The sequence below is a fragment of the Lampris incognitus genome, chromosome 5 (genome assembly GCF_029633865.1).
Source record: "Lampris incognitus isolate fLamInc1 chromosome 5, fLamInc1.hap2, whole genome shotgun sequence".
Lineage (NCBI taxonomy): Eukaryota > Metazoa > Chordata > Actinopteri > Lampriformes > Lampridae > Lampris > Lampris incognitus.
Window position 1 is genome coordinate 56,177,201 of NC_079215.1, and position 18,458 is coordinate 56,195,658.

Genomic DNA, 18,458 nt, shown 5'->3' on the forward strand with positions numbered 1-18,458 from the left:
TCCACACGACGACACTAAAACACAGCTAAGGCTAGGCGAGGCCGCCGCCAGGCCGCCCCTTTGTGTTATCGGAACTGCTAGTCTGCATGGGCTAGCAGTTAGCTTAGCCTGCCCAGCTCCGATCAGGGCCGTGGTCCGTGGGCCCACAGGACGCAGCAGACCAAGCTCTCCCAGCCGATCCAGTGCCAGCTCTCCCAGCCATCAAACAAAGACAAAACAAACTTAGATGCAGACGTGGACAAAGACACTGCATGGACGGTACTGAGTGAGGCCGCCGCAAACGTAAGTTCGCGCCGCCATCTTCCCACACCGATACTGGGTGAGGCCACTGCAAATGTGAATTTGCTCCGCCATCTTCCCGAACCGGAAGCGATGTGGGAAGATGAAAACTCCCCAGATTTGTGTACGTGTATGTGTGTACTGTGCAACCACCCACCTTGCTATACCACCAAAACACTGATGACATTGTGTCAGGTAGAGAGAAAGAGAGAGAGAGAGAGTGTGTGTGTGTGTGTGTGTTAATGACTTATTTGTGTGTGTCTGTTTATACCTTGCCGTGCGACAATAAGACTGGCCATGCAGTCAGGGACGCTGGTGCCCGCTGCCAGGAATGTGATGCCCATGATAACATCAGGAATGCCAAGGGTGAACCCAATAAGTGTTACCTGAAATTAAACAGTGACTCCATCACAACACTGCAGAACCGACATACTGTCTTTCCTCAATCCTGTGTTGTAGCAAAGACTCTACAACTGCCACAGATGGCCAGAAGATGAGTCGGACATGCATGCCAACGTTTTATTTATCAGTTCATAGGCCTACAAACAACTTCATCTCTCAAGCGTAAATGCCTCTCTTTACTATTGTGAATGGAAGTGCACTTAGTCTCCTCACTGCTCATGTGTGTACATGAGGTCCTGGCCTACACTGCCGAGTGAAAAACACAGCTTTGTGAATTTGCCGGATCCTTACCTTCACTCAAAGTAGGTGTTTCTAGTGATAGCCACCTCCAGCTGCCACACCGTGCCCATCCTGCTACCCTATTCTGCCCTATCGTTAAACAATATGTATACCGTAGGTTATTTAGGAAGGAAAACCTCCCATTTGGTAGTGAGCCACAGTGAACTGATGCCACTTTCCTCTTCTGTCTGTTGTCTGTGTAAATTTTCCATTCATTTAGCGGAACGAGATGTGATCGTTTCATCGTGCACAGGAAATGACCCTCGCCACAAGGCATTCCTCAACGGGTATCGTGAGAGCTCGGCAGCATGATAAAAACGAACATGGGATCTTGCCTTCATTTTGATCATCCCGCATAGCGAGCGTCTTTTCCTGTGCGCGAATAATTCGCTGGTACTGCGACATACGGCAGGTCACGTGAGGCCATAGCAGTGGAATAAAGTGGTGTGTTGACCTTCCAGAGGTCTCAAATTTGTTGCGTACACACTCCATATCTTAATAGATAGAAAAATTACACAATATTGCTTTAAAAATATCATAAAGAACACTCTACAACCTTTGAATGCCACCAACACTTCACACAACACTTGTCCCCTCCTCTTCATGTGCCTCTCCACATTGTGACTAAAGACATTTTACGGGCTGGAATCAGCCCGGGGTCAGACCCGTCTTCTGGATTGTGCTGGAACGTTTGTGCTCATGGGAGGCGCAGGAGTAACTCTGGAGCGATGTACAATCAGTACACGCTGTCTGGCGTTTTGCTTAACTCGCACGACTCTCAACTGGTCTAGGCAGCTTTTTAGGGCTGCGTACGGGACACAGCCCCGTGCGGACAGCAATGAGCAGGAGAAACCACACTGACCATCCAGACCATGACGTAGGAGAGAGCGGCGATCCAGATGGTGGCGGTGAAGAAGGAGACCAAGAACCACTTCTCCCAGCGTCGCTTGGCACAGTTGGGCACGGTGAAGAACAAGAGGAAGCACAGCGGCCACATGAACAGCCACTTCACCTTGTTGCACACTCCCGCTGGAAGGACGACAGAGGGAGAGAGAGAGAGGGCCGGTAATGTCCCTCATGTTCATTAACAAAATAAAAACCTAATCAAAACCAGCAACCGATAAGCGACAGCAGAGTGAGACGCTGTACTTCCGGGGACACTTCAGCCGGTTCATCACACTGCAGCATTTAAAGCCACCTATTTTTGTCGCAGCGCCCCACAACAGAACGAAACACATGGAGATACGGAAACAGGAGTGATTAGGAGAAGAGGGGGAAGAAGCGCAGAGGAAGCAAAGATGGGGAAAAAAAAGATGAAACATATTCAGGAAGACGCAGCGTGACGAGGACGACTGATTTCAGGAGACATTGCACTTCGCAGGCAACTCGGTTACCTGGAGGTCTGAACGGCACCAGGGGCCCTTCGTTGCTGTCCTCGCCCTCTCCCTCCTCGTCGTTGTTCTCGTTGTCCTCGTTCTCGTTCTCCGTCTCGTTCCCGGCTTCGGCCCCGGGTACTCTACACCTCCCGTTCAGGCCTCTCTCGGTCCCGCCCATCCCGTTTTCCAAGGGCCGCCTCTCCTGAAGCCTGGCCGCAGAGTCGGACTCCCCATTGGTTACACGGTTGACTCGGGTCTCCGTGGTGTTAATTAATCTTTGCCTCTGGACGTGACGACAGGTTCGCACATCAGATGGTTAGCAGAGATTACTGTCTTACCATTGTAATTGTGTGCGAGTGTGTTTATTGCTCGCAAACGTACCTCATTAATAAGCATGCGCGAGGCCATGGTGAGGCGGGTCCTGGGGGAGAAGTGATTGGTGATCATGATCCTCATGCCGGCCTCGGAGAAGGACAGCTGGTGGGGGTACGCTGACAGCATCTCATCCACCATCAGCACGGACGGCTTGCAGTGGAAGTTAGCTGTGGATGGGAGTCAGATTATTACTTTCTGACGGCGACCCTGACTGCTGAGACTGTTTCCACACTATACTTTTTCCTGCCCCAAATTCAACACAAGTTTTCAAAATTTGTTTTTTTTTTTTGGATTTTGATATACTTTATTAATCCCCATGGGGACATTCTTCTCTGCATTTAACCCATCCTAGCTATGGAGCAGTGGGCAGCAGCCGGGGACCAACTCCAGTTATTGCCTCCTATTGCCTCGGTCAGGGGTACAGACAGGAGTATTAACCCTAACATGCATGTCTTTTTGATGGTGGGGGCAAACCGGAGCACCCGGGGTAAACCCACTGCAGACACGAGGAGAACATGCAAACTCCACACAGAGGACGGCCTGGGATGACCCCCCCCCCAAGGTTGGACAACCCTGGGGTTCGAACCCAGGACCATCTTGCCGTGAGGCGACAGTGCTAACCACTGGGTCACCGTGATGTTCACCGCGTATTAGAGTAAGAATGCAAATTTCCCATGAACGCTTGCCTACAAGCTCTTTTGTTGTTGTTGTTTACAAACAAACAAAGCTTGCCCAACATTGCTCAATGATTGAGTTAGAATGAGAGAAACTGATTACTTCTCATACACCTGTGTGTAAGAGTAGTATGAGAGGTAGTATGAGTAGTATGAGATATATGAGAAGTATGAGAAGTAGAAGTATTTTTCTGTTGGAAGAGAATGAATGTTTTTCAGTGTAAACAAGATATAATATTCAGTAATGCCATATGATATGGGGTTGTGAAATATGAGGAACTCTAACAGGGCTTTCACACTGAGCATGCCGACTCCACCCTTTCACTATTAAACCCATCCATTATCCAAACTGCTTATCCTGCTCTTGGGGTCGCGGAGATGCTGGAGCCTAGCCCAGCAGTCATTGGGCGGCAGGCAGGGAGACACCCTGGACAGGCCGCCAGGCCATCACACAGGGCCGACATACACTCACACACACACATTCATACCTAGGGACAATTTAGTACAGCCGATCCACCTGATCTACATGTCTTTGGACTGTGGGAGGAAACTGGACCCCCCGGAGGAAACCCACGCAGACATGGGGAGGACATGCAAACTCCACACAGAGGACGACCCAGGATGACCCCCAAGGTTGGACTACCCCGGGGCTCGAACCCAGGACCTTCTTGCTGTGAGGCGACCGCGCTAACCACCGCGCCGCTGTGCCGCCCCACATACATCTTAAAAACACAAGCGACTGACTATTAGCTTGTTCTGACAAATGAACCGACAACCTGTCTTGAGCAGGACCGCGGTGGCTTCACATGTGACGTTGTCGTCCAGGTCGGTGCTCCCGGTCATCCCATTGGCCAGATTCCCCGAGCTCTTCTTCCGACGGTCAAAGTAGCGCTGCGCCCTGGCATTAAACCTGGAGACAACAGGGGAACGCAAAAGGAGACCATGTGACCCCGTACTCTGGGATTCTGGACTGTTGCAGGCCGTCTGTAGGAGCCACTTTGTTGGCCTGTAACCAGTCCGTAATAAATCACGAGTCATGTGTGCAGAACGCATCTCTGACAGATGCAGCCGGGGCCTCTTTTGCTGTGAGTTTCTACTCACTTCATCATGACAATGTAGACTGTATACATGAGGATCAGGACAAGAGACTCCCACCTGGACACACAAACACAAGGTCAACGTGAAGCGGGGAGACTCGCTGCGTAGTTTACGGGCAGAGTAACACATGTACAAGGCTGTTATGGTGTTGTTAGAGAGGGTAGCCTTACGCACCAGGTCACCTTCTCGTCGTAGATGAACTGTGAAGGCACAGAGAGGAAAAGGCAATTTTACATCACTTGTACGCCATTCATTCATTTCTGCAGTTCAGCCTCTCCTCCACTAGGGGGCACGGTGAGTCCTCCACAGATAACTAGAACGGGGCAAACCCTTGGCCTTTGGATTCACTAAGTTTTGTTTTCTGTTTTTTATCACTAATACGGTTTGTGTTGTTGTGTGTTGTGGCACGCTGGATTCTCAGTATGTAAAACGGTCCTGCGACCCTTTAGTCACGTCATACTTTGCAGATGTGTGGTTCCGTGTGTGTGAGTCCTATATATCCTATGTTGCAGCAGGTGTGAGTCCTATATATCTTGTGTTGTAGCAGGTGTGAGTCCTATATATCCTGTGTTGCAGCAGGTGTGAGTCCTATATATCTTGTGCTGTAGCAGGTGTCAGTCCTATATATCCTGTGTTGCAGCAGGTGTGTCCTATATATCCTGTGTTGCAGCAGGTGTGTCCTATATATCCTGTGTTGCAGCAGGTGTGAGTCCTATATATCCTGTGTTGCAGCAGGTGTGAGTCCTGTATATCATGTGTTGCAGCAGGTGTGAGTCCTATATATCCTGTGTTGCAGCAGGTGTGAGTCCTATATATATCCTGTGTTGCAGCAGGTGTGAGTCCTATATATCTTGTGTTGCAGCAGGTGTGAGTCCTATATATCCTGTGTTGCAGCAGGTGTGAGTCCTATACATCCTGTGTTGCAGCAGGTGTGAGTCCTATATATCCTGTGTTGCAGCAGGTGTGAGTCCTATATATCCTGTGTTGCAGCAGGTGTGAGTCCTATATATCCTGTGTTGCAGCAGGTGTGAGTCCTATATATCCTGTGCTGTAGCAGGTGTGAGTCCTATATATCCTGTGCTGCAGCAGGTGTGAGTCCTATATATCCTGTGCTGTAGCAGGTGTAAGTCCTATATACCCTGTGTTGTAGCAGGTGTGAGTCCTATATATCCTGTGTTGCAGCAGGTGTGAGTCCTATATATCCTGTGTTGCAGCAGGTGTGAGTCCTATATATCCTGTGCTGTAGCAGGTGTGAGTCCTATATATCCTGTGTTGCAGCAGGTGTCAGTCCTATATATCATGTGTTGCAGCAGGTGTGAGTCCTATATATCCTGTGTTGCAGCAGGTGTGAGTCCTATATATCCTGTGTTGCAGCAGGTGTGAGTCCTATACATCCTGTGTTGTAGCAGGTGTGAGTCCTATATATCCTGTGTTGCAGCAGGTGTCAGTCCTATATATCATGTTTTGCAGCAGGTGTGAGTCCTATATATCCTGTGTTGCAGCAGGTGTGAGTCCTATATATCCTGTGTTGCAGCAGCTGTGAGTCCTATATATCCTGTGTTGTAGCAGGTGTGAGTCCTATATATCCTGTGTTGCAGCAGGTGTCAGTCCTATATATCATGTGTTGCAGCAGGTGTGAGTCCTATATATCCTGTGTTGTAGCAGGTGTGAGTCCTATATATCCTGTGTTGCAGCAGCTGTGAGTCCTATATATCCTGTGTTGTAGCAGGTGTGAGTCCTATATATCCTGTGTTGCAGCAGGTGTCAGTCCTATATATCATGTGTTGCAGCAGGTGTGAGTCCTATATATCCTGTGTTGTAGCAGGTGTGAGTCCTATAGATCCTGTGTTGCAGCAGCTGTGAGTCCTATATATCCTGTGTTGCAGCAGGTGTGAGTCCTATATATCCTGTGTTGCAGCAGGTGTGAGTCCTATATATCCTGTGTTGCAGCAGGTGTGAGTCCTATACATCCTGTGTTGCAGCAGGTGTGAGTCCTATATATCCTGTGCTGCAGCAGGTGTGAGTCCTATATATCCTGTGTTGCAGCAGGTGTGAGTCCTATATATCCTGTGTTGCAGCAGGTGTGAGTCCTATATATCCTGTGTTGTAGCAGGTGTGAGTCCTATATATCCTGTGTTGCAGCAGGTGTGAGTCCTATATATCCTGTGTTGCAGCAGGTGTGAGTCCTATATATCCTGTGTTGCAGCAGGTGTGAGTCCTATATATCCTGTGTTGCAGCAGGTGTGAGTCCTATATATCCTGTGTTGCAGCAGGTGTAAGTCCTATATATCCTGTGTTGTAGCAGGTGTGAGTCCTATATATCCTGTGCTGTAGCAGGTGTAAGTCCTATATACCCTGTGTTGTAGCAGGTGTGAGTCCTATATATCCTGTGTTGTAGCAGGTGTGAGTCCTATATATCCTGTGTTGCAGCAGGTGTCAGTCCTATATATCATGTGTTGCAGCAGGTGTGAGTCCTATATATCCTGTGTTGTAGCAGGTGTGAGTCCTATAGATCCTGTGTTGCAGCAGGTGTGAGTCCTATATATCCTGTGTTGCAGCAGGTGTGAGTCCTATATATCCTGTGTTGCAGCAGGTGTGAGTCCTATATATCCTGTGTTGCAGCAGGTGTGAGTCCTATATATCCTGTGTTGCAGCAGGTGTGAGTCCTATATATCCTGTGTTGCAGCAGGTGTGAGTCCTATATATCTTGTGTTGTAGCAGGTGTGAGTCCTATATATCCTGTGTTGCAGCAGGTGTGAGTCCTATATATCCTGTGTTGCAGCAGGTGTGAGTCCTATATATCCTGTGTTGCAGCAGCTGTGAGTCCTATATATCCTGTGTTGTAGCAGGTGTGAGTCCTATATATCCTGTGTTGCAGCAGGTGTCAGTCCTATATATCATGTGTTGCAGCAGGTGTGAGTCCTATATATCCTGTGTTGTAGCAGGTGTGAGTCCTATAGATCCTGTGTTGCAGCAGGTGTGAGTCCTATATATCCTGTGTTGCAGCAGGTGTGAGTCCTATATATCCTGTGTTGCAGCAGGTGTGAGTCCTATATATCCTGTGTTGCAGCAGGTGTGAGTCCTATATATCCTGTGTTGCAGCAGGTGTGAGTCCTATATATCCTGTGTTGCAGCAGGTGTGAGTCCTATATATCCTGTGTTGTAGCAGGTGTGAGTCCTATATATCTTGTGTTGCAGCAGGTGTGAGTCCTGTATATCCTGTGTTGTAGCAGGTGTGAGTCCTATATATCCTGTGTTGCAGCAGGTGTGAGTCCTATATATCCTGTTCCTACATGTGTATGTGTAGTGCTGCTACGGGTATAAAGCCTTACCACAATGAGAGCCACAATAGAGAAGGTGTAATAAATGGAATCTCGGAGCAGCGTCCAATGAGAGAGCCTCACTGCCTGCAGGCGGAAAGGCAAACACACACACACACACACACACACAAATAAGCATACATTGTGCTCCTTCAGGTTATGCAGAACAGCCACGACAACACCGACGCCTCTCACTTCATTACCATCTTGATGGAAACTCAGCAGCTCTTGAGCTGACCTTTGGACCAGAGTCGACACAGAGGTCAACCGCACGCCATCGCCCTACGGCGAAAATGTGCCGGCGTGTTTATCGGCTTTACGTAATCGAGTACAATGCGGGAAGCCCACGGCTCCGTGACTAACGCAGCCTCGCAGCGCTCCCACACACAGCACGCATACTGTAAGCACGGGGGGGGGGGGGGGGTGTGTCAGCGGTCACATCTCCAATGTGCCCACCCCAGGTATGGAATCAATGCCTCTGACAGGGAAAGGCCTTTCGAGTACTAGTAAAACGAGTACACATAAGTGCCAAGGAATTGCCCTACATAAAGACACTAAGCTCTGGAAGTGTAGCTCTTATTCTACACTGCACAACTTTGTTGTGTAGAGAAAACGGCTGATGAACAATATTAACAACAAAACTGTATTAACGTGATATTAACGCCCCCCCCCCTGTTCATCCAAACCTACCACCCCTCCCCCCCAAACCCCCACCAACCCAATCAGAACCTCTGGCTGCCTCGGCATCTCGCTGTCCTTATGTAACGCACAATCCGTGGTTGCATCACGGAGTTTGGAGCCCAGTGTGTATGTTTTCGGAGTCGGGGAGCTTATCCTTATGCTCGTATCTTGCTCATTTCCATGCGAGGTCGTGTCGCGTCCCTGGCATGTCGGAGGGCATCACAGGGAGATGTGGCCAGTCTGAGTCTCATGCAACCCAAAGCTCAGAGGACGGACGGAGAAAACACAGGACTAGTCCCCCGTAGTCTGTCTACAAATGTCCTTATGTCAGAGATGTCCTCTTCTTCTTCTTCCTCTTCTTTTGGCTGCTCCCGTTAGGGGTCGCCACAGCGGATCATCCGTTTCCATCTCTTCCTGTCCTCTGTCACACCAGCCACCTGCATGTCCTCCCTCACCACATCCATAAACCTCCTCTTTGGCCTTCCTCTTCTCCTCTTCCCTGGCAGCTCCACATTCAGCATCCTTCTCCCAATATACCCAGCATCTCTCCTCCACACATGTCCAAGCCATCTCAATCTTGCTTTGTCTCCAAACCGTCCAACCTGAGCGGTCCCTCTAATATACTCGTCCCTAATCCTGTCCTTCTTCATCACTGCCAATGAAACGCTTAACATGTATTCTGTCAGAGGTCTCTAAATATGCCAGTTATTCTGAGTAACACTCATAGTTGTGCACTATGATAAAACTGTACAGATGGCAGTAGAGGAGCTGACAGTATTGAGGGTGACATTTATATGCTTGGAATTATGTCTCTTAGTCAGATTTCCAATTTGGATCATTTCTAGTATATTAAATGAATATAAATTCATCCATCCATCCATTATCCGAGTCGCTTATCCTGCTCCCAGGGTCACGGCGATGCTGGAGCCTATCCCAGCAGTCACTGGGCGGCAGGCGGGGGGACACCCTGGACAGGCCGCCAGGCCATCACACAGAGCCGACATACACACACATTCATACCTAGGGACAATTTAGTACGGCCGATCCACCTGACCTACATGTCTTTGGACTGTGGGAGGAAACCGGAGCAGCCAGAGGAAACCCACACAGACACGAGGAGAACATGCAAACTCCACACAGAGGATGATCCAGGACGACCCCCACGGTCGGACCACCCCGGGACTCGAACCCAGGACCTTCTTGCTGTGAGGAGACCGCGCTGACCACCGTGCCGCCCGAATATAAATTCAACTGATAATTTTTTCCGAGGATCCCCTGGAAACCCTGCAAGAAACACTGTTAAAGTGGAGAATTATAATTTAAAAAAAGGGAAGAAATCAAAGAAATCACACAGGGGCTCAGTGGGAGAACAAAACAACAGCAGAATAATAAAGATACTATAAATATAATGGACTTAATTCACTACTGAACTCTTCAAAAAAAGTAAGAAAAGTACATGTAAACATTATGAGGAGAGAAAAAAGACTCAAGTACCCAAATGGGGTGTGTGTAGTACGCTAATAGAATATTAAAACACTCCCAAAATATTAAAAAATATCTCGCTAGGATGGCTGGTCATACTGGCGACACGCTGCATGGTTACACACAGCCTCAGTCTAACAAGTCCCAAATACTGACATCGCCACGACACGCAAAATGATCAACCGACAACTGCTGATTGTGTGTGTGTGTGTGTGTGTGTGTGTGTGTGTGTGTGTGTGTGTGTGGAAGAGATTACACAATTGAGAACTTGTGTATATTCCATGTGTACACATATCACGCTATTGTGATGTCAACATGTAACGCTGCTGTGATGTCAGCATGTAACGCTGCTGTGATGTCAGCATGGCACGCTACTGTGATGTCAGCATGTAACGCTGTTGTGACGTCAGCATGTCACGCTGCTGTGATGTCAGCATGGCACGCTACTGTGATGTCAGCATGGCACGCTGTTGTGACGTCAGCATGGCACGCTACTGTGATGTCAGCATGTCACGCTGCTGTGATGTCAGCAATTCACGCTGCTGTGATGTCAGCATGTCACACTACTGTGATGTCAGCATGTCACGCTATTGTGATGTCAGCATGTAACGCTGCTGTGATGTCAGCATGTCACGCTATTGTGATGTCAGCATGTAACGCTGTTGTGATGTCAGCATGTCACACTGCTGTGATGTCAGCATGTCACGCTGTTGTGATGTCAGCATGTAACGCTGTTGTGCTGTCAGCATGTCACGCTGCTGTGATGTCAGCATGTAACACTGCTGTGATGTCAGCATGGCACGCTACTGTGATGTCAGCATGTCACGCTGCTGTGATGTCAGCAAGTCACGCTGCTGTGATGTCAGCATGTCACGCTACTGTGATGTCAGCATGTCACGCTATTGTGATGTCAGCATGTAACGCTGCTGTGATGTCAGCATGTAACACTGCTGTGATGTCAGCATGTAACACTGCTGTGATGTCAGCATGTCACGCTATTGTGATGTCAGCATGTCACACTGTTGTGATGTCAGCATGTCACACTGCTGTGATGTCAGCATGTCACGCTGTTGTGATGTCAGCATGTAACGCTGTTGTGCTGTCAGCATGTCACGCTGCTGTGATGTCAGCATGTAACACTGCTGTGATGTCAGCATGTAACACTGTTGTGATGTCAGCATGTCACGCTGTTGTGATGTCAGCATGTCACGCTACTGTGATGTCAGCATGTCACGCTACTGTGATGTCAGCATGTAACACTGCTGTGATGTCAGCATGTAACACTGCTGTGATGTCAGCATGTAACACTGCTGTGATGTCAGCATGTAACGCTGTTGTGATGTCAGCATGTCACGCTGTTGTGATGTCAGCATGTCACGCTACTGTGATGTCAGCATGTCACGCTACTGTGATGTCAGCATGTAACACTGCTGTGATGTCAGCATGTAACACTGCTGTGATGTCAGCATGTAACACTGCTGTGATGTCAGCATGTAACACTGCTGTGATGTCAGCATGTAACACTGCTGTGATGTCAGCAAGTCACGCTATTGTGATGTCAGCATGTCACTATTGTGATGTCAGCATGTCACACTACTGTGATGTCAGCATGTAACACTGCTGTGATGTCAGCATGTAACACTGCTGTGATGTCAGCATGTAACACTGCTGTGATGTCAGCATGTAACACTGCTGTGATGTCAGCATGTAACACTGCTGTGATGTCAGCATGTCACACTATTGTGATGTCAGCATGTCACACTGCTGTGATGTCAGCAAGTCACGCTATTGTGATGTCAGCATGTCACTATTGTGATGTCAGCATGTCACGCTGTTGTGATGTCAGAACCTGGCCAGCGAAGAATCCGCACACGCCGATAATGCAGAGGATGTTGAAGACAGCCGAGCCCACGATGGTTCCCACTCCCACGTCGCCTTTGGTGACGAACACCCCTGGGGGGGAGAGTGAGCGAACACACACACACACACACACACACACAAACACACAACATGAAACATTATGACAGAGTTTGCGCCCTCCATATCTGCTGCAGACAGGGTGTTGTGGTGTATTGTGTCGTGTTGTAGTGTATTGTGTTGTGTTGTAGTGTATTGTGTCGTGTTGTAGTGTATTGTGTTGTCGTGTAGTGTAACATGTGCAGCGTTGGCCCGGTGCAGCACTACCGCAGGTTAGAGCGCTACCGCCACACGTGCAAACACGTCAGACTACTACACTGAATGAATTCAAACACTAACAGATGCGACTCTTCACCGTGGTCTTTTCCCAGAAGCCCACAGTGAAGAGTCGCATTGTCAACATTAACATGACGACTGTTCATCTTGTGTTTTCATCAAAAACATACAAATACGGCATCACAGCGACTAAAAATAAGCCTTCAAACTCTCATTAAAGTTAAAAAAAAAAAAGACAATTGAAAAGATGAGACGCTTGAAACACAGAGGTAAGAAGACCAGGATCCTGAGCTCGGTCTGAAGTGTGCTGATTACAACGGCGAGTCCGCTGGACTGAAAGCACTGCCTCGTGCACGCCGTTGTGTCGGGATTAGTCAGAAATAGCATGTCACGGACAGCTGCCTTTGATCGAAGTGAAAAAAAAACAAAAACCCAGGAAGATAATGAAGAACCTGCTGTTCCCAACTAGCTTTCCTCCAGCACCCAACGACACAAGACAAACACACACTTTAACGAGATTATAATGCCATCCAGTGAAATGCAAGGCTGAGTTTGTTGAGCCACCGTCCCTCGGGATGACGGCGCCATACAAGCCTCGGCTGAAGCAGCATGCAGGGTCCCACCCACCCCCCCACCCCCGGAGCCGCAGCTGATGGAAAACAGTGACGTGTGTTTTACCTATGACTGAGGTGAAGAGCTCAGGGGCAGAGCTGCCCGCGGCCATGAAGGTGGCGCCAGCTACATCCTCGCTGAGATGGAGATGCTGGAAGAGCAGGATAGAGTAGTGTAAGATGGGGGGGGGGGATATTTATTCATCAATTGGGAGTATCTACAAAGTCCAGTCTCACAGAAGAACAACAGGGGTGTGACCCTTCAGCCTGACCCCATATGGATAGAAGTAGGATAGAAGACCACCGAGGCTTGTTATGTCATACCCTGTCCCTATCTGTGCTATCTCCATAAAAACCAAGCTCTGCCGAAATAATATGGCCATATGTCAATGGTGTCACTAGGGAGCGCAATATCACCCAGGCTGTCATGTGTCATACCCCTTTATAGCCTTGTATAAAGGGGTATAAAGGGGTGTAGATGTAGAGGACAGTGATGGAGGTGCCCATGTATACAGGATATAAAGGGGTGTTGATGTAGGGGACAGCGATGGAGGTGTCCATGTATAAAGGATATAAAGGGGTGTAGGTATAGAGGACGGTAATGGTGGTGGTGTGGATGTATAAGAGATATAAAGGGGTGTTGATGTAGGGGACAGTGATGGAGGTGTCCATGTATAAAGGATATAAAGGGGTGTAGATGTAGAGGACGGTGATGGTGGTGTCTATGTATAAAGGATATAAAGGGGTGTAGATGTAGAGGACAGTGATGGTGGTGTCCATGTATAAATGATATAAAGGGCTGTTGATGTAGGGGACAGTGATGGAGGTGCCCATGTATAAAGGATATAAAGGGGTGTAGGTATAGAGGACGGTAATGGTGGTGGTGTGGATGTATAAGAGATATAAAGGGGTGTAGATGTAGGTGACAGTGATGGAGGTGTGCATGTATAAAGAATATAAAGGGGTGTTGATGTAGGGGACAGTGATGGAGGTGTGCATGTATAAAGGATATAAAGGGGTGTTGATGTAGGGGACAGTGATGGAGGTGTCCATGTATAAAGGATATAAAGGGGTGTAGGTATAGAGGACAGTGATGGAGGTGTGTATGTATAAAGAATATAAAGGGGTGTAGATGTAGAGGACAGTGATGGAGGTGTCCATGTATAAATGATATAAAGGGGTGTTGATGTAGGGGACAGTGATGGAGGTGTGCATGTATAAAGAATATAAAGGGGTGTAGATGTAGGGGACAGCGATGGAGGTGTCCATGTATAAAGGATATAAAGGGGTGTAGATGTAGAGGACAGTGATGGTGGTGTCCATGTATAAATGATATAAAGGGGTGTTGATGTAGGGGACAGTGATGGAGGTGTGCATGTATAAAGAATATAAAGGGGTGTTGATGTAGAGGACAGTGATGGAGGTGTGCATGTATAAAGGATATAAAGGGGTGTAGATGTAGAGGACAGTGATGGAGGTGTGCATGTATAAAGGATATAAAGGGGTGTAGATGTAGAGGACAGTGATGGAGGTGCCCATGTATAAAGGATATAAAGGGGTGTTGATGTAGAGGACAGTGATGGAGGTGTCCATGTATAAAGAATATAAAGGGGTGTAGGTGCAGAGGATGGTGATGGAGGTGTCCATGTATAAAGGATATAAAGGGGTGTAGGTGTAGCGGACGGTGATGGAGGTGTCCATGTATAAAGGATATAAAGGGGTGTAGATGCAGAGGACGGTGATGGAGGTGTCCATGTATAAAGGATAAGCGTCTTGTTTTGTTAAATTATCATGAAAATAATCAGTTCTACCTCCCTCATCTCATACCAACATACTTCCAGTTTAAAAATATCTCAAAAAAAGTACTCCCTCCGTCTTCCACACTACACCTTTAACTTTTCTGGATAAAGTACCTCAACCTAGGAGCCACCTCTTGTGGAGGATTCAGACACGTACCTCGCATATCTTCTCCAGGGATGGCACAAAGTAGTCGTCACAAATGAGGGCAAGGGAGCAGAACATGTAAATGGTCTGTTGGGAGAAACACAGAGGCGTAGGTGAGGAGCCGAAGTACAAACAGTTCGCTCAACTTTCAGTGTTCTGAGGTCGAGCTTCAACCCAGCACCTGACTGCAGCACAAATGTAGTTGGTTTTCCTTTATACATTTATTTCTGATTTTTCCCCTTTTCTCCCATTTTGGTGGTCCATTGATCTCTATTGTAGTTCAAACACCCGCCCTCGTACTGTATGCGTTCGCCAACTGCACCTCTCCGGCCGGCAGTCTCGAAGGAGACGCCTCGCCACTTTCGTGACAAGGCCAATCAAGGCCGAACCACTGCTTTTTCCCACACACACACAGACACACTCATGTGAAGAACACAAGCCGACTCCGCCCCCCTCCTGAAGACAGCGCTGCCAATTATTGCTGCTTCATCGAGTCCGGCCATAGTCGGATCTGACGAGACCGGGGCGCGAACCCCGGTCCCTAGTGAGCAACTGCATCCACACAAAGCCGATGCTTAGACCGCTACACCACCGCGGACCCCCAGAAATGTAGTTTAGCTGTACTGATGAAACTGGTGAAAACATTTAGACTACAGAGAAAACATGTCTGACTACCACAGATATGATCACACACCAGTTACATGAAGTCATAAATGATAAGATTCAACGATTTAAGTTCCGCCTCAACGAGGGAAGATACAAACTGCACTGATCCGTCAAAAAGTAGACCGTTCCTTTTGCTGAGGACTTGGTAAGAAAGAACATCAAGTCCGAGCCGTCCCAGTCGCTGCTCCACCCCCTCTGTGGATCCAGGGAGGGCTGCAGACTACCACACACCTCCTCCGATACATGTGGGGTCGCCGGCCGCTTCTTTTCACCTGACCGTGAGGAGTTTCACCAGAGGGATGTAGCACGTGGGAGGATCACGCTACCCCCTCCAGTCCCCCCCCCCCCCGAACAGGTGCTTAGACAGACCAGAGGAGGCACTAGTGCAGCGACGGGGACACATACCCACATCCGGCTTCCCACCCACAGACACGGCCAATTGTGTCTGTAGGGACCCCCGACCAGGAAATAAAAACACATTTTAAAGATCAGAGGTCAGTCCAGTTCTGCTACTGAAAAAAAATCTCACTTATTAATGACTGTCAACAGATAGAACCGAGCCGGAAAGCCACATCTGATAACCCCAACCGCCGACCGAGGACGGTCTGGCGGCGGCCTCGCCTAGCCTTGACTGTGTTTTAGTGTCGCCGTGTGGAGTGCGGGGAGGTGTGTTGAAGGTATCTGGCTGGGAGAGCTGGCGTTGGATGGGCTGAGGGAGCTTGGTCTGCTGTGTCCTGTGGGCCCGAGGACCACGGCCCTGACCGGAGCTGCGCCCGAAGAGGAAACACCGAGGGCGGTCTGACAGGACAGAGAAGCGGGGCAGGCTAAGCTAACTGCTAGCCCACGTAGACCGGCAGTTCCGACAGTCGTCCTGGCTGGCGTTCGTTCTCCTGGACAAGGACTTGTTTTGTTCAGTTTAGATATATATGTGGGGGCAGCACGGTGGCGCCGTGGTTAGCGCGGTCGCCTCACAGCAAGAAGGTCCTGGGTTCGAGCCCTGAGGTAGTCCAACCTTGGGGGTCGTCCTGGGTCGTCTTCTGTGTGGAGTTTGCACGTTCTCCCCGTGTCTGTGTGGGTTTCCTCCGGGGGCGCCAGTTTCCTCCCACAGTCCAAAGACATGCAGGTCAGGTGGATCAGCCATACTAAATTGCCCCTAGCTATAAATGTGTGTGTCTGTGTGGGCCCTGTGATGGCCTGGCGGCCTGTCCAGGGTGTCTCCCCGCCTGCTGCCCTAATGACTGCTGGGATAGGCTCCAGCATCCCCGCCACCCTGAGAGCAGGACAAGCAGTTGGGGTAATGGATGGACGGATGGATATGTGTGTTAGTTTGGATATACTATGTGTTCTTGTAGTTTTTGGATACGTGTTTTTGTCGTTGTGTTGCACCGCTGTGGGCCGGGGGAAAACGATGTGTCGCTTCATTTCACGTGCGCAAGTGCATGAAACGAAACGACAAATAAAGTCTCCCTGATTCCGATCAGATGACGCGGCATGATGAGATCGTCCCACACCAGACAAACAACTACGGTGAAGGCTCGTTGACCGAGGCAAAGTCCTACTGATGGTCCAACCCCACCAGGTGGCCTTTTTACAGCGACGATAACTCTCAGTAATCTTCTGCATGAGGTACTTCTAACACTGTACGTGACATTTGTGTGCCGTATGTGTGATTGAATAAAACACATGATGCATGCAGCCGTACACTGGTTTCACATAATCACCGACAGAAAAGTGAGATGGCGTGAGAGAAGACGCACAGGAGATGAAAACAGAGAGAGAGCGAGGGATGTCATTCAGTGACAGACAGTCAGTAAACAGCCACGTGTCAAGGTTACCCCGGGCTTGCACCTCTGCTGTCCACCTTTTGCTTAGACTTGACTTAGTTTGCTTCAACCGGAGTTGGTTCTCCCCTTTCCCCTGTAGCTCCACCCCGAGCTCTCCCCTGTAGCTCTACTTTCCGGGGATGCAAATTCACTCAAATGTCTACTTTCTGCATCTCAAGCGGTGAACGAGGACGAGCGAGGGAGTGAGAATGAGTCAGGCTCCCCGCTGGGGGCTGAGCCCACACTGGGCAGCACGGTTCGTGGTTGCGTACGCCGCCATGAGCCTCGGGCCGTCGGTCCATCGCTGCTTGAGGTGGAGATTTGTTAATTTAGGGAAAACTGGCGGGGGTCAGAGGTCACGTGTAATCCCAGTAAGAGGTTTTAATCTTGGTGTGGATGTGAACAAAGTTTTCTGCAAAGTGATGTTGATGCATGAGTTGTGGGGAGTCAGAGGGCTGGGCTGGGCTGGGCTGGGCTGGGCTGGGCTGGGGGTAAGGATAAGGGTGGGGCAACAGCAATACAGCAGTCAAGACAGCAGCCCTCGGGTGCAAAGTATTGTGATATATAAAAAAAAAAAACATGGCAATCTTGCGGCAACACTAAGCACTTTTAAATCTTCCGTCTTTCCCGCCTTAATCCCACGCCTCTCGCGCGTCTCATCGGGGGCAGTTGTTACCTACTGTACGGTGGGACCAAACTACCCCGACCGCCTCGCTGTGGAAAAGTAAGCGAAAGACTCTAATCTGACCTAATCCAAACACTGCTGCTACAGAGAGAGTGCATCATTCTGATGAAAAAAAAAATGGTCGGATATGATTGATTTTCCCATTTCCTGAATTTCAATTTGTTTGAAAATAAAGGTGTCAGTTTATTTATTTCATTTTAGTTGGTAAAAGCTGCGGTGAAGGCGGGCATTGGTGGGGTAATGGCGTCGTGAGGCCGAGGGGGGAACTGTGTACACAAACCGACTTGCAGCCAGCTCAGAACAACCTTAATCCTGTACATAATCCGGTCACTCGTGCACACCAGTGAACCGGCGTGGGGTTAAACGATGTGCTCATTCTCTTCACTTCCACTTGTTCACCTCCTTCATTGGCTTGTTAAGTCCCCCCCCCCCGTTCACCTCCCATGTTCACCCCTCCACATCTACACTCCCCCCTGTTAGAATTTATAAGGTAGTCAGAGGGTTCGGCTGATTTTGCTAACGCTACATGTTACACAAAGACATGCTAGCATACTCAAACTTCCCCTGTCA

At 49.0% G+C, this 18,458-nt stretch overlaps 1 protein-coding gene across 1 annotated transcript in view; it reads right to left on the reverse strand.

Moving 5' to 3' along the window:
• LOC130112766 (sodium/potassium/calcium exchanger 3-like) overlaps positions 1-18,458 on the reverse strand; it is an 86,416-nt gene that overhangs the window by 1,361 nt on the left and 66,597 nt on the right. The window contains exons 4-14 of the mRNA XM_056280249.1: positions 14,727-14,801; positions 12,838-12,922; positions 11,816-11,919; positions 7,816-7,890; positions 4,658-4,683; positions 4,487-4,540; positions 4,162-4,295; positions 2,718-2,878; positions 2,355-2,619; positions 1,823-1,989; positions 551-665 (exon numbers count right to left, since the gene is read on the reverse strand). Of these exons, the coding sequence (XP_056136224.1) occupies positions 551-665; positions 1,823-1,989; positions 2,355-2,619; positions 2,718-2,878; positions 4,162-4,295; positions 4,487-4,540; positions 4,658-4,683; positions 7,816-7,890; positions 11,816-11,919; positions 12,838-12,922; positions 14,727-14,801 (1,261 nt within the window). The remainder of the gene's footprint in view (positions 1-550; positions 666-1,822; positions 1,990-2,354; positions 2,620-2,717; positions 2,879-4,161; positions 4,296-4,486; positions 4,541-4,657; positions 4,684-7,815; positions 7,891-11,815; positions 11,920-12,837; positions 12,923-14,726; positions 14,802-18,458) is intronic.